At 47.0% G+C, this 22,484-nt stretch overlaps 1 protein-coding gene across 1 annotated transcript in view; it reads right to left on the reverse strand.

Annotated features, from left to right (window-relative positions):
* VAC14 (VAC14 component of PIKFYVE complex) overlaps nt 1-22,484 on the reverse strand; it is a 1,984,055-nt gene that overhangs the window by 1,387,406 nt on the left and 574,165 nt on the right. The window contains exon 9 of the mRNA XM_078670682.1: nt 17,691-17,825. Coding sequence (XP_078526808.1) covers nt 17,691-17,825 — 135 coding nt within the window. The remainder of the gene's footprint in view (nt 1-17,690; nt 17,826-22,484) is intronic.

The following is a 22,484-nucleotide window of genomic DNA, read 5'->3' on the forward strand; positions in this document are numbered from 1 at the left end:
CCGGAACTGATAGGGCGTACAGACATGTGTGTCCCGCGCGGCACGCCAATCCCATCCACGCCAACCTCAAGCACTGTGGAGTGTCTATGACAGGTCCCAGACGCTTGAATGGGAGAAATAGGGCTGTTGAGAGTGGGCAAGGAGAGACTTTGTCTATCTCCACCGTGACGTGTGGCTGGAAGGGTATGCGATATGTCCAGGAGCGTAAGAATTGTGCTTGGGCGCATAATTGTAAACCTGGCGCTCACATTCCGCCTTGTGCCTGCGGTAGCGCCAATAGCTCATATTTGACACCAGGCTGCTTCCCAGCCCAGATTAGTATTATGAGATTGGACCTAAGTCTCCGCAAGAAAGCCTGTGTGATTGGTATGGGGATGGTCACCAATAGGTAGAGAAACGTGGGTAGAATCACCATTTTTAGGTCTCACAGACCTGTGTTGCACCGCGCATGCGCTGCTCGCTTTGCGAGGCTTATTGTGATTGCATATAGCTGGGTCTGAACTGAAGTAGCAAAGTGAGCTAAAGAACGATGATGGATTCAACCCAGATCTGTGACTGGGGGTAAGTGTCTGAAAAGTTTCAGCGCTCCGTCCATCATTTCCTTGTGTTAACCCGGTCTTCAAGCCAGCTTATTGCATTGCCGAAGTAGGCCCTCCAGACCTCCTCCGTGTCATTACACACATGGATACCCAAATACTTAACCGGGCCACTTGTCCATTGGTGCGGATATTCCATGGAGAATGGAGTTGTGGCTTCCGTTAGGGGAAGTAATGTGGACTTGGCCTAACTGACTTGGATTCCGGACATGCTGCCAAACCGAACGATTTTGGGGATAAGTAGTGAGAGATTGTGCTCCAGATGATTTACATAAAGGGTGATGTCGTCCGCATAGAGGGACACAACTAGCCCCTGAGTGGAGAAACCCAGTCCCCGATTCGGTGGTGTTGCCGTGTTTGTGCTTCCAGGGGCTCCATGGCAATGGCAAAAAGTATGGGGAAAGCGGGCATCCCTGCTGCGTGCCCCTGTCTATTGGGAAGGGATCTGAGGTCTGACCATTGAGGTGTATGCGAGCCGTGGGCGAGGCGCAAGGAAGGCAAACCTGTGCAAGAAAGATGCGACCCAGCCCCATTCTCTCCAGTTGAGGGAACATATATTTCCATTCTAGTGTATCGAACGCTTTCGTGGCGTCGAGCAGCCACAGTGGGGGTTTAAATAGTGCATCACCGAAAACATGGTTCGGAGGTTGTGCGTTGTGGACCTGTCAGGTATGAATCCCAATTAGTCAGGTCTGATCATCACTGGGAGCAATAGTTGCAGCCTGTTTGCTAAGACCCTAGCAAATATTTTATTATCGATGTTGATAAGAGATAGCGGCCGGTAGGAGTCACAGTGATGGACAGGTTGTCAGTGTTGCCAGAGCTATGAAATTGGGCTTCCAATGCCGAAGTGTCTTTTTCAAGTGCCGCAATTGTGTTGCAAATGGACCTCAGCACCCCGTGTTGTTTGGCTAAGCACTCCCCACGAATCACCGCCTTGAAGGCGTCCCATAGGATGGCGGGGGAGCCAACTGACCTAGTGTTGTGTTCGAAGTATGTTTGGATTTCTCAGTGTATTTCTTTCATGAAACCGGGTTGCCTGAGGGTGTGGGCGCCTGAAACTACCTTCCCTGTCCAAGGAATCTATTAATGGGTCACTGAAGTCCCCGCACCATATCGTCGTCTGTCCACTCGAGCTTGAGATCAGGTGCCAGATCTTGGGGAAGAATTCCGGATCGTCTCCGTTGGGGCCATAGACTGTGGAAAGGGTGATTGACGGTTGTAGAGTGTGCCAGTAAGGATAAGGTTCCGGCCATCACTATCACAGATGCATTGTTTTGTAGTCCAGGTCAGACCCCGTCGGATGAGAATGCATACGCCTTTAGCATAGTTACAGTATCTGGCTGAGTAAGTGGTGTCCCAACCTCTTGTGAGTTGCAGAAGGAGAACCCGACCAACAAGGCGGGTCTCATGGAGAAGACAGATGTCTCTCTGGTGCCTGAGCAGGTAAGCATGTACCAGACGAATTTTCCTATTATCATTGAGGCCCCTCACATTCCATGTTATGAGCTTTACTGTGGCTAGACTACCCATCTACGCCCTCTAATGTTGTAGTGCATTGAAACAGCTGGGTGTTGCCCTGTGTAGGTGATGTTGCGAGTCATGCTCCCTCGAGTGCTTGGAACAGTAAAGGAGATGCAGGCGTATGTCATGTAGCCAACCTTTTAAAAACAATGTAGATAAACTCCCAACAGTTGAACAGTGCAAACCCCATCCCACTCCCACCACCCCCTACACACACCTACCACAATTAGGATGAGAAAAAACCTCCCTCTCCCATGTCAAGAACATCTGGTATTTATCCCTGGGGGTAGCGGTATTGCTGCGTGAACTAGCCCGCCAATAAAGGCTGGGTGGCCGAGCATAATGCTGTGGAGACAGAAGCCATGTTTAGAGCGTCTCACGTAAAGGAGCTCTTTAACTCCCTACCAGGTTTGCGAGCAGAGATTACAACACACACCCAAGTGGAGTGTGGTATATAAGAGTGTCAACAGCATGAAAGTTACATGAAAGTTACCAGCCCCCCATCAGTGGGACCATGTCTCCAACTGCATATGCCGGACTCAAGGAGCACCAGGTTTTGTTAAGTCGTTGTCGCTTAGACGTGCATAGAAGGGGGCCTGGAAAGATGCCCTGCATGAGTTCTTGGGTTGTGTCTGCTTTTTGGCGAATTTGAGGGCTTGTTTAGGATATGTGAAGTGGTATGTTTACCCATCTTGCGTTACTCTTAACTTGGTAGGGTATAACATTGCGTACTTCAGGTTGGCCTGCTGTAGGAGTTTTTCTGCTGGCGGGAAATCACGTCTTACCAGCTGCACTGGCACTGTAAAATCTAGAAAGAAGGATAGGTGAACACCCGTATATTGGATCTGCCCTTTCTCTCTTGCCGCACAGAGGATTGTGTCGCAGTCCTTATAGTTTAGGACCATTCCACTATTGGGCGAGGTGATGCCCCCAGAGGTGGTCGCAGGCCTAGGGTTCTATACGCCCTCTCAACTATGAAGACTGGGGCAGTTCAGGTCAGAAGAAGTAACGTAGCATTGTCTCTATGAAGTCTTCCATTCACGCAACTGCTGTGGACTCCGGTAGGCCAGTAATCCGAAGGTTGTTTCTCCGCGAGCGGGCCTAGAGGTCCTAATTTTTTTGCTTGATCAGGTCCAGGACCTTATCTATGACAAGAGATGTTCGCATGTGGTGGTCTGGCAGCCCTCCGCTCCGCTCACGCGTTTTTCTAGTTGCTCAAGTTGGGAGTCAAGGGCATGGACTCTGTGGTTCACATTGTCTAGGCGCGCAGAGAGGAGGTCTAACTTGGCGTTGATGTTTTTCACACTGGACGTAACCTCTAACAGGATTTCTTTAATGTGTAGGTCCCGTCGTAAAGTTCTTCCAGAGGATATGCAGCAACGCCTTTTTCTAGCTCGAGGTCCATTGTCTGGCACTGCGCTTCTTTTCGAAGGAGAACTTGGATTGCCTTCCCTCTGACTTGCCCATGATCGTCTGCGGGTGAAGCGCGGTGAGCACGCCCAAGGAAGGGGAGTCTGGTGTGAGCTGGTGCCTCACCTATGTTCGGGCAGCTTGGTTAGTTGTGCGGAACCTGTGGCTCTCTGGATCCCCGTTGCTTAGCAGTTGTGTAGAGTTTCGGGTCCTCGCCGGAGGCGGGCCGGGCACTCTTCCGCTGTGCAGAGTGGTGTGGTCTAGTGTACAAGGACCGGTGCAAGGTGAATGCTGCCTTTTGCTCTGGGAATGCTGGTGTGGCGGTCTCTCCTCAGCCCGCTGCCAGTTCCCTGCGTGTGGTTATGTCCCAGGGGCCCGCTTGGTCATGACATTCACCCCCGTGCATGCGCCAATACCCTTTTTCGTCTGGCTGTCCAGGACTAGGCCGTTCGCCACACCGGGTCCACGTCTGATGGAACTGCCGCCGGGCCCATCAGGCCGTCGAGTTTGCTTTGGCCTATTGGGCGGGCAGATCTCTTGGCTCGGCCCCGGTCCAATCGAGGCGTTGCGTCTTCCTTCGGACCACGGCACACAGGGGGCCCTCAGGCCGTGTTGTGGGCCCGCCTAGCACACGCAAACCTTCTCGCGGGCTTCTCAGCTTCACTCAGGCGAGCAGGATGGTCACCTTGGAGTTCCCGGGGCAAGTGGTGTGGCCCTCCAGACGTGTCCCTACCTCCGGTGCTGTTTGGCATGTGCCCAGTGCTTATGCAGAAGCTTAGCACGTCTCAAACACCCACACAGGCCGCACTGCCCCAGGCGCCGGAACCAGGTAGTAAGAGTCCAGGGCCTGTCTTCGTGCCCCGGGGAACTTCCCTTCAAAAGATGTCCGCCAGGTGGGAAGGGAGGTCCAGCGCATCAGTGGTGAGGGTGCACTCGTCTTCTCCGCTCGCTGTGCGGCCTCCCGGCACCTCACGCGAGGGGCAGCTGCTGCATCCCACAGGAGGGCACCGGGCTGGTAGGACTCACTAGGCCACGACCGCAGCTTGTGTCCTCAGCTCGATATCTGCCTGCACGGCGGTCTCTTCTACATAATATTTTCTCTTGAGTGGCCCCTGCATTGTCGCACTTACTTTCTCGACTGAATTGGCCTCGGAAGCGAGTGTCTTGTCGAGGATTGTGTGCTTGGCTGGCAGACCTCACACTCTATGCAGCCATTTTGCAACGCGGATAAGCCACGCCCCCCCAAACATCAGACGACGTTTAACATCCAGCATATGTAGTGCTTGTTCTGCAGGTGTTGATGGCTGTGGGAAAAAAGACCAGAGTATGACTGGCTCATTAAGGTGGAATTGAGACTGTGCTTTAGGACTAAACAGAGGATTAATCCATAAGGTCACAGCATCTTCCTTGAACAGTAGAAAGGGCTTCTTGACGCTGAACACTTGAATTTCACTCACCCTTCTGGCTGAGGTAAGGGCCAGCAGAAGAGTGACTTTCCAACTCAGAAATTTCAACTCAGCCTTATGAATTGTTCGAATGGTCGTTCCATGAGTTGTGCAAGGAACCCGTTGAGATTGCATTCCAGGGTAGGTGCTCGTAACAGAGGAAAATTGTGGAAAGGCCCCTTCATAAATTGTTTGATCAGGCTTGAGGCACAAAGAGAAGGGGTGCTGGAACCTTTTCTAGAACGAGATATGGAAGCTAGATGCACTTTAAGTGAGGCAAAAGCTAAACCAGATTTTGCCAAGGAGAGGAAGTATGGTAGAATCTGTTGCGGGCACGCCTGTAATGGATGCACACCATTCAGTTGGCACCAAAAACAATCTTTACCATTGCAGTTTGTACGTTCTGTTGGTACTTTCTGATCTAGATATCAAGAGGATGTCTCTACATTCCTGCTAAAATATTCATGTCTCTAAACTCCAAGAACTCAGGAGTCAGGCATGCAAGTGCAGAAACTCTAGATTCGGATGGCACACTTGACAGTTGTCCCCGTTCAGGGGAGAGGGGAACAGCTGCAGACATATGGGTCTGGTTTCTGAAAGATGAAGGAGTTCTGGGAACCAGTGTAGCCTGGGCCACCTGTGGCAATGAGTAACAGGCGGCAATTCTCCTGATTTATCTTGATCAACACCCTGGGGATTAATGGGATGGGGAAAGGCGTAGGTATATATCCCTGACCATGGCATCAAAAAGGGATTGCCCTGAGACTGCGGGAGAGGGAAACTGCTGTCATAGTACTGGCCTTTGGCACTGACGTCCGTAACAAACAGGTCCAGCGTCGTTTTCCCCCCATAGTGTAAATACTCTGTACAGTTGGTCTTGTCCGGGTTCCCACTCGTGGCAATTGTGTGCAAGCCTTAAACGTGCTCGGCCATGAGAGATATTCCATGACCTGTTGTCTAGTTCCACAGTGTGAGAGACCTGGTTGCTCCTTCTTTCTTTATGTAGAACATACTTGTTGTATATGTGCACATTCCTAGGAGCGATTTGTATCTTCTTACTGAAACTGACTTTCATTTGAAAATGGCCAAAGCCAATTGTCGTAGACGGATATGGTGGTCTTCTGATAAAAATACTTTGCATTAATCTGTACCCAATCTGGCTCCCAGAAATGTTATCTGACTGGGAATTAATGAAGACTGTGCGATGTTCACTGTCAACCCCAACTTGCTTAACAGTTGAAGGCAAGTGTTCGTGGTTCTGGTTGCTTGACTTGCGGTTGGTGCCTTATTTATTTATTTATTTATTTTGCGATTTCTAAAGCGCCTGGTGACCCGTAGGCATCCCCGCGCTGTAAATCTGAGAAGACCAGGAGAGGGGCAGAGGGAGGGAATTATTTGGGAAACAGAAGAGTTTTAAGTTTCTTACGGAACAGAGTGTGCGAGGGTTCCAGACGTAGACTGCGAGGGAGTGAGTTCCAACCTATGGAGGCTTTGACCGCAAAGCGACGACCGCCGGTGCGAGCCTTCCTGAATTTTGGTACAGTAGCCAGATGTTCGGCGTCAGAGCGGAGGGATCTGGGGGCTTTATAAGGGGTGACCATGTGTCTCAGAGCGGCAGGGCCAACTCCATTGATAAGCTTGTGGGTGGTGCACAGGGCTTTGAACTCTACTCTATGGCGGACAGGGAGCCAGTGTAGGGCTTTGAGGGCAGGCTTGGCTGAAACTCTGGGGGGGAGGTTCATAATGAGCCTGGCCGCCGCATTCTGGATACGTTGGAGTTTGGCCAGGGTGTATTCCGGAGCCCCAAGGTAGATGGCGTTACTGTAGTCGAGCCGGGCTAAGACAAGTCCCTGGACCAGTAGTTTCCTGGATAGCGGGGGGAGAAGGGGTAGGATCTTGCGCACGGATCGCAGGAGACCAAAGCAGGTACCTGCAGTCTTGGCCGCCTGCGTCTTCATGGTTAAGTTGGGTTCCAGCCATACTCCTAATGTTTTGATCTCCTTTTTTGGGGAGGGGATTTCACCAAAGGTGTCAGGCCAAACAGTTGGTGGGATGGATGTCCATTTGTTGCCCAGGAGCATGATCTCGGTCTTTGCACCATTCAGCTTCAAGGCCGAGTCACACATCCAGGAATGGATGTCCTGGAGACAGTTAAGCAGGCTGTCAGGATGGTTATCCAGATGGGACAGGGAGACGACTAGTTGAGTGTCGTCTGCGTAGTTTATTATTTTTATACCATAGGGGGCCACTACGTCTTCCAGGGGGGCCATATAAACATTAAACAAGGTGGGGCTGAGTGACGACCCCTGGGGAACTCCGTTCTTGAGGGGAAGTGGTTCTGACCGTGAGTTGCAGTCCCACACCTGAAAGGAACGGTTGGAAAGAAAAGATTCAATCCATGCTCGTGCCGTACCCACAATTCCCGCCTTGGCCAGGCGATGTAATAGGACACGGTGATCCACCGTATCAAAGGCGGCACTAAGGTCCAGGAGGATCACTGCCACTGATCCTCCTGAGTCCAGAATGCACCTTGCCTCCTCGATGACAGAGAGGAGGGCAGTGTCCGTGCCATGGCCGGGTCGGAAACCAGTTTGGGATTGGCGCAAGAGATGGTTAGTCTCGAGGAATTGGGACAGTTGCGAGTTGACTAGCTTTTCCGCCATCTTACTGATACAAGGGAGCAGCGAGATAGGTCTGTAGTTAGCCATGTCGTCCGGGTTGAGTAGGGGCTTTTTCAGCAGGGCCTTAACGACTGTATTCTTCCAGTTGGGGGGCACCGTACCTTCCGAGAGGGAGGTGTTGATAAGGTCCTTGATGATAGGGGCTATGTTGTGGGAGACCTTCTTTAGGAATCTAGCCGGTGCTGGGTCAAGGGGAGAACCACTTTTCATTTTCTCCAGCGTGGCAGATACCTCAGTGAGGGAGACTGCTCTGAAGGTGTCCAGCTGTGGACTGTTGTTGCCGTCCGCTATATCCGAAATGGGAGGGGGGCTAATGGTGGGAAGGGAGTCCAGTATCCGCAAGATTTTAGAATCGAAAAAGTTGGCCAGATCCTTACTTCTGTCTGGGGGGGGGGAGTGAGAAGAGGGTGCTGTTGGAATGTTTAATAGTTCTTTGACTATTCGGTATGATTCTTTTGAAGAGTTTGTTGCGGTTTTAATTCTGTTGTCATAAAATGTCGCTTTGACTAGCTTCAAGGCTGTTTTGTAACGTCTTACCGCGTTGTGATATAGGTCTTTGTTACTATGGAGCCAGTCTTTCCTCCACACTCTCTCGGTCTTTTTACACTCTTTACGGAGCGCTCTGAGATCGGAATTATACCATGGTGCATGGCCCTTAATCTTATTTTTTACCTCTCGGTTTTTGATGGGGATGAGGCTGTCCAGGGAAGAGGAAATCCAGTCTCTGAACTGGGTGTCCGCAATGGCGGGGTCAACTGAGAGACTGGGGGTGGTAGCGTCCAGGGCCAGGGCCCAGTTTTCCACCGAGAGTCTGGCCCAAGATCTATCCTTGATGAAGGTTGAGGGTTTATAGGGTTTCTTAAAAGAGCCAGGAAGGAGGACCGAGACCAAGAAGTGGTCCGACCACGGGAGGGGGAGGGAATTCATGAACTGAAGGGAAGGAATGTTCGAGAAGACAGGGTCGAGCAGATGACCTTTCGAATGCATGGCTCCTGAATTAGCAAGGAAGAGGCCAAGGGCGCCCAGATCACAAATTAAGTCAGATGCTCCTGTGTCTAATGGATCATCGAAATGAATGTTGAGGTCACCTGTAATCAGGAAGTTAGATGTAAGGAGGGCCAGGGAAGAGACGGTTTCCAGAAAAGCGGCAGAGAAGGGGCCGAAATGCCCTGGGGGCCGATAGACCAGAAGGCCTGACAGAGAATTGGTCGGGGAAAGCTGGAGCGTGAAGAGGCAGCTCTCCGACTCCTGGCTCTGAATATCACTAGAGCGACAGGTGAAATAGTCACGGTAGATGATGGCTAGTCCGCCTCCTCGACCAAGAGGACGGGGTTGGGACATGATAAGGAAGCCCGGGGGTAGGGCTGCGACTATGTCGGAGTTAGAATGACCGGAGATCCATGTTTCGGTTAGAAAAAGTATGTCCAAATCGTGGTCGACGATAAGATGGTTTATAAGTAGGGCATGCTTAGGCAGCGATCTGCAATTGAGTGTTGCAATTTTGAGACCTGGGAGTAGGGCAATCGCACTGGGAAGGAGTAAGTTTCCAGTTTTGCAGGTGTTACAACCAATGAAGGGGTCGTCGGGGTCGTATATTGCATGGCAGTTGCTGTTTCTAATAGGTCTAAGGCTGAGGAGATCTCGACGGGAATAGTGTCTCCTTGTGGCGATAGGGTCGGGCATCGAGTAAGGCCCTAGGCCCGGTCGTGCGCGGACGGGCGCAGACGGGCTTGCCTTAGGCGCGCCTTCGGCGCGCAAACGGCGCTCCCGCTGCGCTCGTCCGCTGCGCTGGTATGGCCGGCACATTTAGGGAGAGGGCTTATGGGCGTGGCCTGTCTGGTGGGCGTGGCCTCGCTTCTGCTGCGATGGCGCTCGTGAAAACAAACAAACAAACAGTGTCCCTATACAGCGCTAATTCCGCTGAATAAGACTGTCTGAGCGGCGGTTTAGCCCGGAGTAGAGCTCTGGTTTAAAGTGGCAAGTTTAAAAGGTGAACAACAATAGAACACAAAAAGATTTTAAAAACACGAGTGTAACCTCCGGCTTCCGCCTCAGAGGATCAGTTTCAGAATGGGCGCGCTTTTAGTCAGCGCAGGTTTTTATTGGCTAGGCTTGTGGGCGTGGCCTGTCTGGTGGGCGTGGCCTCGCTTCTGCTGCGATGGCGCTCGTGAAAACAAACAAACAAACAGTGTCCCTATACAGCGCTAATTCCGCTGAATAAGACTGTCTGAGCGGCGGTTTAGCCCGGAGTAGAGCTCTGGTTTAAAGTGGCAAGTTTAAAAGGTGAACAACAATAGAACACAAAAAGATTTTAAAAACACGAGTGTAACCTCCGGCTTCCGCCTCAGAGGATCAGTTTCAGCAGCAAGTCATCCTAGTAGGGGAATGCTTGGTGACCTTGAGAACGAAGGGCTGCAGCAAATGGTGAAAGGCATTTGTAAATATTCTGGGCGCCGATTTGAGGCTGAAAAAAAGGACCTGGAATTGGTAGTGGGTACAACCTACTGTGAACCTGAGGAATTGTTGATACTTCCAATAGATGTAGATGTGGAAGTATGCGTCTTCCAAATCGAGGGAGGTCATGAAGTCTCCTTTGTTGAGAAGGCATAGGCTCTGGGTCAGAGTTACCATCCTGAATGTTTTTTCCTCAGGAACTTGTTTAGCTTTCTGAGATCCAATAACGGGCTCCATTCCCCCATCTTCTTCATAATTAAGAAAAAACGGGAATAGAAACCCTGGCGCTTTTGCAGAGTTGGAACTTCCTTGATGGCTCCACTTGAGAGCACGATTTTTGCCACTTTGTGCAATAAATGAAGACGAGGGGGAAGGGCTCCCATGGGTGGAGTAGTTGGAGGTCTCTCAAAAAAAACTCCAGAGTATGACCGAAGGCAATCAAGTCCAGTACCCACTGGTCCGTTGTTATATTCTCCCATTGCTGAAGGAAACAGGAGATCTTTGCACTCACAGGAGTGGATAGGGAGGAGGAAGCTGGTACCCTACTAAGATCAATGTTTTCTTCCATTATCTCTGCCTTGGGCCGATGCTCTTTCGCGCCCCCCTGACGAGAGAAACCAGCCGTAGAAGACTGACGGTAGGTGGCAGGTTAATAGGTTTGCTTGTATTACGGCTGATAGGGTTGGTAATGTTGTGCTCTCTGATAATTGCCTCTGTAGGTGGTGAAACCGCATTCTTTTGCTCCTCTAAAAAAAGGCGTTTTTCTGTACTGGTGGGGTCCTAGAGATTTTGCTGTAGCTGTGTCAGCCTTTATAGATAATAGCACCTCATCAGTATGTTTACCAAACAAAGCGCACCCATCAAACGCCATATCCAGAATCTTTGTCTGTACTTCAGGTCTAAAAGTGGTGGCTTTCAACCATCCTTGGCGTCTCAACACTACCGCACTTGCAAGCTGGCGAAACCCTGTGTTAGCTATGTCCACAGCACAATCGATAGTCTAAAGGCTGCTTGCTCTCCCTCCAAAAGGATTTTTCTAGCTTCCTGCTTCTTGTCTTCAGGGATGAAGTCTAGCAAGGAGGCCATGAGTTGAGATTGGGGTGGCTGGGTACTTTGATCTCCTTTGTGCTGCCTGACAAATTACGGAATCCGGCCTCGGGTGGCCCGTCAGGCAGGATGAGGGATCTTCAGAGGCCCTGTATTTTCGGTCTATGCGCGAGAGCAAATGTAGGATTGTGGCCGGAGTTTTAATTATTTTCACTCCCTCTTCCCAAATATAGACATTATCGGTTTTGTCTGAATGGATTTCCTAGCCTCCTCCTTAAAATCATACAGGAAGCAGTCTGGCGGTTTCACAGCAATGGAAAGATGGAATCTGGTGGAAGCCCGCTCCTTTAAATAGTGGAAACCCCCGGTGTCCTCTGGAGGTGAATTCACTGTATAATGTCAAGGAGGAGAGAGAGTGGGAATAATGCAATCTTCCCAGGGATCTGCAGGTGTAGGATCTGGGATCTCGCACTCTTCTTTCTCAACAGAGGAGGAAGGGTTGATCCCGTATAGGAGGGCATGGTACTGTTAGTGTCACTGCTAAGGCCGGCTGAATTGTTGGTGGCTCTATTTGGATATTTTGGGGTGGAAACCTCTGTTTTTAGTCAGCCAGCATAGCCTGAAGATCTTTAATTAAAGATGGTGGTACATGCAATTTGGATGGACAATGAGCAACACCATATAATCCATCCCCAACCTCCTTATCCGACTCCTGTAGGTCCAAAAGGTGCAAGGGAGTCAACGGGAAGATCTTGCTAAATGGCGACCGCTCCGGATGTAAACATGTCTTCGACACCCTCATCATCAACAGTATCATAACCAACTATGATGAAATGCCAGTCGTCTATGGTGCTATTGTAGTCAGTGTTGCCTCACAAACGGTGACTTCACCGATGGAGTCTTTGTCGGCGGTATAGAGGTCGATGGGATAGACGTCGATGATGATCACATCAGTCAGATGGTATGGGGCCGGAGATGGCACTGTTGTCGGTGTCTCTGATGTTGACGGAGTAGACGATGTTACAGTATTACTTGTCAATGATCTGGGGGTTGTCGTCGACGGTGCTGTCCATGACGATTTTTCGCCTCTGAACGTTCCAGAATCTGAGAAGGTGGCTCTATGATGCTTCTTTTCCTTTCTCACAGGAGTAGACGAAGCTGAAGATGAAGGATCTGAGGAGACTTTAAAATGTTTCTCATTTTTGGAGCTCTTGCTCTCTTGGGAGGGTTTGAGGTATTTTCTGCCCTCTCCAGAGCCGTCCTCATGAGGTCTGGCTCTCTTTGAGGTCTGGATGGCCCATCACTGTCCTCTACAGGAATATCTGTTGCTTAGTGGACTGGAGCCACTAAAGCAGCCTCCCCTCTCTATCTCTCAGTAAGTAAGTACGTTTATTTTATTTGCATAGTTAATTAAAACCATTGCAATACAAATTTCAGAAAACTCTTAAAACATCAATTATAAAACACTGAAAAATTTTACATAAAAAGAGAAACTCAGCAATGCAGAATAAAACACATTGTTAAGAGTGCCGGTCTCTCTGTAATAAGCTCTCATCCTGTTCAGCCATATGCTGTGTCTGCCCCATGTGCTCGACCTTGATCTCTCTCTTGCTGAATGATATCACACTGGTGTTAGGCAGTCATGTTCCTATGGTGCCATTTGGTCCTATTGCCAGTCTGCTACTCGACCTGCGTCTTTAGCGATTTCCGCCAGTTTTGGCATTCTCTGTTCGGCCACTCTCAAGAATTTCACAAATCTGCAGTTCAGTTGCGTGTTTAATGGATTCAGGCAGCCAAGCACGGCGTGGCTTCTGGTGCCAATCCCTCTTCGCTTGAATTGATCTTTGAGAAGCAGTTGACATGCCTGTTGCAGTTCTTCGCATAGACAAATTACATGAAGGATGTTGCCCTTGTTGGCATTGCATAGCCTGCAGGTCTCGTTGCCGTCTTTCTTCAGCCATGGTGGTAAGTGCCCTGTGCATGGCAGAATCCCTAGTCTGTACTTTAAAAAGTACATTTTATGGCTTTGGGGTACCCCTGGTTAAAGTATATTTGTGGTGTTAATGATTTATAGGAATTTAAAGTCATCCATGCATGTGATCTTTTTGCAAATAAAGCCTTGTCCTCCAGTAAGGAGAGTAGTTTGACTTTTTTCCAGACTATTTTTTTGAAGTTGCCGTGCCCAACTTGTTTATCCCAAAGCTCTGAGAGTTTGGTGACTTCCAAGGCTGACTGGAGGTATTTTCTTGTCTCTGAAGTGTCCCTGCTTTGTAAGTCGCTCCATAGCAGAGAGTTTTGTGTGTTTGTAGTCGCGCTTCTTAGTTTGTGGCAACAAATGATGTACGCTTCATGCCTGGCTAGGTATTGTTTTTGGAGGCCGAACTCGAATCTTATTTGTGCTGGAGATGTGTAAGTCGGGAGTGAGAACATTGTTCTATAGGCCTTGACCTGTATGCTGTCCAGGTCCTTGGCGTCCCCTCCCCGCATTGCCTCGCTGACGTATGTGATCGATGGAAGCAGTTTTGCCTGGATTACCTTCAGGAACGTGGTCATTGTCTGACCCATCAGTCGAGTTGCCAGATTTTTCATTGTCAAGGCAATCAATAGGCCTCTCCTTCTTATTTCCTGCCTCTGTTGTGCAAAAGAGCCTTGCTTATCAAATGTGACTCCCAGGTATTTATACTCGCAAGCTGGGTCAATTTTTATGCCGCCAAGAAACCAGCTCTTCTGTTGTTTTTTGTTGGTGTACAATGACATTGTGCGTGTCTTGCTGAGATTTATTTTTAAGTAGTTTTCCTTGGCGTATTTCTGCATTCCAATAAGGAGTCGTTGAAGGCCAATGTAAGTGTGACTGAGTAACACAACATCATCTGCATACAAAAGATTACTCAAGATTTTTCCTCCTATCCTTGGGGAATTAAAGTTACAGCCGCCGAGCGCTTTCGAAAGGTCCGCCATGTAAAGATTGAACAAGGTTGGCGCAAGCACACACCCTTGTTTCAAGCCTTTAGTAGTTGGTACTTTTGAGGACAAGTGGGTGCCACTTCCTAATTTCACCTGTACCCAGGTGTCCGTGTGGAGGAGCATCAGCATATTTAGGGCCGGCTGTGGTAAACCCCATTACGCTAGTTTCCCCCAAAGTCTGCCTCTGTCGATGTTATCAAATGCAGCGCTAAAGTCGATATAGCACAGATGTAAGAGAATCTTAGATGCTTTTGCTGCATCGATGATTAAAGACATGGCAAGAATGTTTGTTAATGTCCCAGTCGTTTTTCTGAATCCAGTTCGGTTCAGCGATATTATCATGTTTGACGCAGCCCAAAGTGTAAGCTCATCTAATATAGTACCGGCAAAATATTTCACCTCGTTGTCAATGAGGGCTACTAAGCGATAGTTGTTTGGTTCAGCCTTGTCTCCCTTTTTATGAATTGGGACAATCGACGAGCCCTTCCAAGATTCTGGAATTCTGTTTAGTAATCTGATTTCCAAGAATAGGGGTTGCATGAGTTCGGACCACTCTTTGTTCTTTGCTTTGTAGAGGGCAGGTGGTATGCCATTTGGGCCCGGGGCGCCTTCTTTTCTGCCTTTAGCTATCTGTTTTTTTATTAAATCTGACTGCTGGCACCTCGATGTCTCTGAGTGGATGGTGCTTATGCCGGAGAGGGCTTGATCCCGGATCTCTAGCATACACGTTTTCCGATTTCCCTCTTTGAAATTGCTTGTCCCCATTTGGGCCCCTAGGTCCTCTATATCATCATTGAAGTGGCTGGAGAGATATTTTATCCAGATCTCTTCTGTGACGTGAGATCCTATTTCTTTGTGCTTCGGACGCATAAAGCCATTTACTTTTTCCCAGAAACGGGCGCTGTTGTTGCTGTTGGTGACGTATAGAAGTTTGGCCCATACTTCATTTTCGCCCTCTCTCTTGGTGTTCCATTTAAATTGCTTTAGCGCTGCTCTTTGATGTTCCAGCACTGCTTGTAGGCTGATGTTTTAGGAGCTTTTCTCAGTTAACGTAGGGTCGAGTTATCTGAGCTTTTAAGGTTCATAATTGTACTCTCTGTTATTTGTTTAGATTATATTTACTGCTCTCTGTACGAAGGTTATCTTTGGAGAGAGAGTTAACTGCAAGCTTTTTTTAGCAGTATTGCAGTAAAGTGAGCCCAGTAAGTAATGTGCCCAGCCGCAGCCGATGCTTGGATGTCGAAGAGTTGGAGTGCAGTTTCGGCTTGAAGATTCGTGTTAGCAGACGTGCATTTGATCCTCTTTTGGTTCGAAGAGTGGATCCGCCCCATTGTTGTATCTGGCCTGATTAAAGTAGGCGTGATTGATGTTATATGACATTCCTGGTGGCGATGGTCGCTATCACCCTTATCGCCCATTCTAAACCCCAAGATGTAAGGAAACAGCGGCAAGGCTCGCGAACGTGCAATCCAGTATGGAGCTTGTTCTAGTCGAGTAAAATGAATTGACTGGAGGAGAGATGCCAGAAATCTCCTGTTTAATGCCCAGAGATTTTGGTGTTCTAAGTCGTTGAGTAAGCGACAGTTGTGATGTTTTTTCCTGTCTGAGATGACGCTTTGCAGTGGAATATTGTGAGTTCTATTTAAAGCCAGAATCTCCTCCCCTTCTGCCGAGCCAATTAGGTCTTGATGTAGGTCCCCGGTCAAAAGGAAGAGTGTTTTTTCCATTTGGATGGCATACTCGGCCAGTTGGTTAATAATTTTGGTTGAGTCTTTCACCTTATTTTTTGGGTGTACGTATGAGTTGATTATGCATACCTCCTCTTCTTTTCCATCAAGGGCAATTCTTATTTTGACTGCTAGTGTTGTGTTTGAAGTTGAGTCCATAATGGTTGCTGATGCTATTGTTGTGGTGGAGACATAGGTAGCCAATCCACCTGAGTGGTGGCCAAACCTGCTAGTCCTTGAGGCTGGTGTGGTAAAACATATGTAGCCCTTTATGTGCTGTGAGTCCTTGAGCCAAGTTTCTTGGAGTGTTATGTCGAAAAGAGAGATGTAAGCCAGGGAGTCTGGGTCGTCTATTTTTGTGGTTAGACCGTTGATATTCCAGGAGCATAAGCCTAGGATTGGTTCCCTTCCCCCCCTGCGATCTCTGTTTTGGAAGTAGCGTGAATCCTCTTTCGAGCATCTCTCTATCTCTCAAATCTTAGAAGGCAAGTGCGACAGATTTTGCACTGCCTTATCTCATGAGCTGGGTGGAGGCAATAAATGCAGTACTTGTGAGGGTCATCCACATGCACGCTCTTCTTGTCACAAGTCTTGCAGGGATGGAAAGGGCAATTCTTTATTAGACATAATGAAGAAACGATCTCAGGAATAAATTTCAGATGTTTTTAGAAAAAAATGAGAAGAAACCAGGGAGACTCCTTTCACACACGACCTGCAGTGAATATCTGAGGGCAACTTCCTCTGCTAGACACGTTATAGAGGGTGCTACCAGCTGATTGGCTGCATTTCAACATTTGGTCCTTTTTTTAAAAGTACATAGATAGGCTATTTAAAGTATGGCTCACGGCCATTATAGCCTATGGCATTATTTACATACTGCTTGATTATGTTACCTTGCGACACCCATCTCGACGACAGGGAATGATTCAGGCATATCAATGTATGAAAGATACCCCATTACTGGGAAATAGGAGTGTTCAGCTTGGGAAAACTTTCACTTCTACAGAGCACAAAAGTCTCCAGTGATATGAAATAGGACTCTTTCATGAACAGTGGATTTGATTCACATTTTATAAACAAACACAGAAGAAATTCAAATCAGTGGACACACAAAAACAATATTCATCGTATTGTATAACATTTGTGTATTGCTTACTGCAACTTTGTGGGGCGATGAAGCTCTTGTACACAAGGAAATCATGCTAACGCATGTGGGTATGTAGTTGGTAGAGTGTTGTCTTTGTTATGACCCTCAGTGGGAAGGGTTTCCATGTCATGCATGATGCCCACCGAGTTACAATTATCGTGTCATGGAATACAGAACTAGCAGCATCGTGGATGAGGCAGTTTGAGATAGAGCAAGACATTTTTATGTGTATTATTCTGGCAGCTCTGATTAGCACTACAACTTCCTTTTTTGAGTTGATAGATTATCTTTTATGGTGTAGACCCGATTTCCCTTACTACTGTGGCAGAAAATATTCTAATCTGCAATCGAAAAAGTAAAGTGTGAATAAACAATGAGGTGAAGCCAGAGATATTTCCGGGCAGACTGTGTTATAGAGGTATCAACTAAAGAAAATGGACAAGGTGGACTCCATTATCCTCATCTTTTTTGTCATTATAGGATGTCGGCTCAGAACATGTGGCTATCTGGGACCTGCAGGGTGGACTATGTTAGTGTTGTCTGGTGAGGAAACATTTGTGTCGGCGCTCTTTGAACTTTTAAACTTTTAAACCATTGTGATAAAGAGCCCTCTAAGTAGCTCTACCAGAAAAGTTCTAATATTTGCTGTGTGTTGACATGCAAAATGGCTGCTGATTCTCCAGAATGAAGGATACTCTTTTTGCGGTCATCATAAGACAGGCAGGGTAGAACGGAAGTCAGGATCCCTGAGGAGTAAGGCAGCATCACCCGGCCAGCCAGCTGAATGAACTCCCTCATCCAGGACATGGCCGTCAGTTGGATCAGGTCATCTAGAATAAAAAAAGGAGAAGCTGTGGGTAAAACAGGACTTAAGATAAAGAATTTCAATGCATGAGCAAGGACGTTTGCATAAAGAACTAAAACAGAAATGAAGATTAACGATGGATGCCTACATTTGTCGTCAGAGTCAAAAAAGGAGAATCCTGAGGTAGTGTAAAAAAGCAGCTTTGTTCCTACATAATTGTACTTACCACATAGCACGCTTTTTCATTTTGAGAAATCTTCAGACATGTGTACTTCCACTAGGTCTCAGCATTTCTCAACATACATTAAAAGCGACTCTTTTCTATTATGAGGCATCTGACCAGGATGACAAACAGTGGCATGGTCAATCTGTGTTTTCTCAACACAAAAATGACTGACTCCATTAACTGCAATGTAATCCTTGTGATTAACGCCGTTAGAATTCCAAGCAATGTTGGACACACAAACTAAATTATTTTAACAAAACCATTTTTAGGTCTAGCCTAAAGACAGCTTTTCCTGGCGTGCCCACCCCAGTTTTTTGTCATACATTTACATATATTGGCATGTTCAGTTGTCATTCAAATGCTGCTTCTGCCCACTGAAGCTTAAAGCATGGGACAATGGGGCAGACCAGTTTGGCCAATGGTTCCTGTCACTGTGAATGCTGCTATTCTGGTTGCATATGGCCTGAAAATTAGTACACTTTAATGCAAGGGATTGTGGGCAAATCTACGCTTTCCATTCATGTATTTTTAATTTATTTTTGTGACAGGTCATTTTTTATTTTTTCCAAGAAAAGCACACCCCCTTCTGAAGTCAGTCTTTTTACCTTCTATCACTACTACACTTTTAAGGGCTATTGCATCTGGTTGCCAAAAAACAAATTGTGGGCAAATCACGTATAGAGAATTGGCTCTGCTAATGCTTGTTGATGGGGTGTCACTAATTTGGAGGGTAATTCATTTCTTTCCCTTACATTTACTCATGTAGCATGAACGGCGTGTGCAGTATCCTTACTAAAATACCAAAATGACTTTAGGAAGTAGCAGGACATTCAAAATGCTGTAGTTAGGCTGCCGTAGTTGGCAAGTGATCAAAATCATCTCTCCCTAAAGCCAAGTGACACCCACATGTCACTCATCTAGCAGCCGATAACCAGGATCCACATGGGCAAAAAAAAAAAAAAAATTGTCATCGCTTATTCTATCAAGAGCACTTTAATCTGCCAACGGAAGACATTTTTGCCACCATTCGAGGCTTGGAGGAAGGAGTTTTTATTATTTGGCAACAGATTTTTGAACACCGCTCCTCAATAATATTTAATGAAGAATAATCAAATTGTCAATTTTTCTGCTGCTTAATAAATTTAGAATTTTTTTATATTTCTAGCACTGGCAGGAACCACCACCAAAGAGGTTCCTGTCAATGCATTGTAAGTCTGATGGACAACTCTGTCAACATGACAGATTCATATGGCAAACTTACAATGTTCATTTTCAACAAAAAAGCCAAAGTGGGATTTCTTTTTGAAAAAAAATGCCCCTTTGGTATGGGAGGTTCCTCCCATGGCGACGGTGGCAATGAGCACTTTTCAATGCCCCTAAGCGTCCGTTTTTTTCTGGAGGTGTAGGGCATTGAAAATCAGCTGTATGTCCGCCCATTTAATTTAGAAAGGAAAACAGCCAAACCTCCACTGATTCTTACTCCTTCAGGCAGTCAGAGGGCTTTGACCATGGCAGAGACAAAGTAGTGTTATATTCCATATAGGTACCCTATATAGGCGCAGGTAACACTGCAACTTTTCACCTATACCCTTATCTACATTTCATACATAACGGTTCATAAGGGACTGACCTTTTACCTACATACGACACTGCATTCAGAACGCAGGTTTTACCTAGTTCGAAACTCATACATTATGCATGAAGCTTCTTGGTAGCACAGCAGGACGAAAATCTCCTGTATAATATCTATTTTAAAGTTCGAGGCCGACGTCATCCTTTAGGCCGACATAGTAACACAGCAAGGTAGGACCCCTGGGGAGACATGTGGGTATATATACATCATGCCTTGCTTAGACAGACAGAGGAGACCGCGACTTCCAGGCTGACACTGACCTGCATGCAGTTTCTCCAGCTAGCAGTGGTCTAACATCCCTTACGGGGTGACCAACTCAAGACCAGGACGGGGTCCCATATTCTCTCCTTTCTCAGGTAATGGGGTTGACTAGACCTTAGAGGGATTCTTAGCATAAAGCATAACACCTACACTGATGCTAGGTACATTTAGGTACATCTAGTTAGGGAGACATCGTAGGAGTACGCACTTTCTTAGCATGTGTTTTATGTACTTGTATATATTCATGATCACTGCAAAATGGTAGAACTATACCATCCCTTTACTTTTGTAGTACTGCTAATAATGTATCTCTGCTAATGTCTAATGGTTTTTACAGCAAATCTATTCTACACTAGAATAACTATTCAATAAGTCTTTATTGTTCAGTTCAAGAAACTTTATTCGATTGAATTTACAATCATAAAAGTACATTGTAGAAAAATATTTACAACGATTTATAAAAAAGTTTCCAGGAAAGCAGAATTGACTAAGTAGTACAGTAAACATTAGATCAATCTTTAAAAAAGTCGACTATACAATGGTACCCTAAATAACAGTAAGAAAAGAGTTATATGCACAGAGACGGAAGACATAATTTACTATGCAGAAGCTGCTATCTGAGAACGAATTTTCATGCAAGTCTTTAAAAAGCAAGCCACTGATTTGGCAACAAAAGGGAAGTCTAAACGCTGTAGTACCAAGAGAGCAGGTCTGCATCTTCTCAGTCCTATTTGTCTTAGCAGTGGGACCAACCAACGTTTACGTGGGGTCTCGTAAAAAGTACAAAATAAAATTACATGCAATGTAGACTGAGAGGAACAATTGTCGCAAGGACATTTACTCAATTCGCGGGACCAGTCAGAGGGCTCAGGGAACGAGACAAGATGATAAAATGAGTCGAAACGAAATCTAGTTAAAACATACCTATCGTAGTTTGACAAATAAAAAGACAGATAGGGTTGAATGCCATATGAGGATTGAATCATCACTAGGTGTGTGGTTGTCTGTTTGCAAATTTCAGAACACATGCGTAGGTCTCTTAGATGGGACACACATAGGTTCTTTAAAGACTTTCTGGGTATGGCCATTAGTGAGGCAGGATTGGTAAAAAACACTGATCTATTCAAATCATTCAAAAAGTTAAAAACATAAAATAGCCAGGGAATCTTTTTCCAGTGGGTCAGTGACAGGCAGTCTGTTATTAGCGACCGAGTGAGGAGACATTGCTCATTAGTCCATATACGGTGCCAGAGGAGGATCGGCTGGTACCTAGTGGTGTCAGAAAGGTAGTCCCAGCCGAGCTCTGTGTGGCGACCGTAATTGGAGGCGCTGCGGGGGAGAGCTAAAACATATTTCAGGAAATCATTTTCAATTACTTGAAGCTCGGTGGTAGGAGCATAGCCCCATACACCTGCTCCATAGGTCGCCACACTCAAACATTTGGCTTGATAGATTTTCAGAATCACAGCCGGAGCGGGCTTGCCCAGCTTTCTTGAAAAAGAGGTCAGCGCAGATGTAGTGCGCTGAAACTGCAGTTTCTTACTGGAAATGGCAGGTTTCCAAGACATTTGGTCATCAATAAGGATTCCTAAATATGGATAGTTCCTAGCGCTTTCCAACCTAATATTCTCGATATAAAGGGGTTTGCATTTCTGGGTTTTCTTGCCAATATGCATAACGAAAGTCTTGGATTTGTTTACTTTTAAGCCAAGAGAAAGCATATATTGGCAATACTTGTCCAGTTGTAGCTGGAGCTGATTGGGGGTCCTCGCTAAAATGACAGAGTCGTCAGCACATAATAATGCAGGGATTGGACGGGTACTTATGCAAGGGAGGTCCTTGTTGCCTGCCAACATCGCTTGTTCCAATCCATTTGTGTAAATATTAAATAAAAATGGAGCAAGGACGCACCCCTGCCTGACGCCTTTTGTAATGCTGAATGAGTCCGATAGCTCTCCATTGGTGCCATATCTCACTCGTGCTTTGGCACCCGAGTAGAGCTCGCGGAGAAATTTCAGAATTGGAGGATCTACTCCCAAGTTACTCAGAATCTCCCACAGCTTGGAGTGGATTACGCAGTCAAATGCGGAACTTAAGTCCACATAGACCAGGTACAGGTTACCGCCTTTGGCACAGACATATTTACCCAAAAGTAGTGTTAGGTTAAGAGCCTGTTCTACAGTACCCAATCCCTCTTGGAACCCAAACTGGAGGTCGGTAATGATCTTATTCTCCTTTGCCCAGTCCTGGAGACGTTCCAGGATGAGTTTCCCAGCGACCTTGCCCAGCGAGTCCAAGAGGGAAATTGGTCTGTAGCAGGCTGGATTATCGCGGTCTCCCTTTTTAAAAATGGGGAGAAGCACGGAGGTAGACCAAGAATCAATTAGGCCGACCTGAGAAGCTGCAGACATAACTTGCACGACTACTGGGGACCATAATTCTGGATTATTCACAAAGATGTCAAGTGGGACTCCATCTGGACCTGGAGCTTTCCCGGTCTTTGAGGAAGTCAGTGCTGCGTTCACCTCCCCTAAATTAAAATGGAGGTCGATGGGATAGATATT

Source organism: Lissotriton helveticus, chromosome 12, assembly GCF_964261635.1.
Source record: "Lissotriton helveticus chromosome 12, aLisHel1.1, whole genome shotgun sequence".
NCBI classification, from domain to species: Eukaryota; Metazoa; Chordata; class Amphibia; order Caudata; family Salamandridae; genus Lissotriton; species Lissotriton helveticus.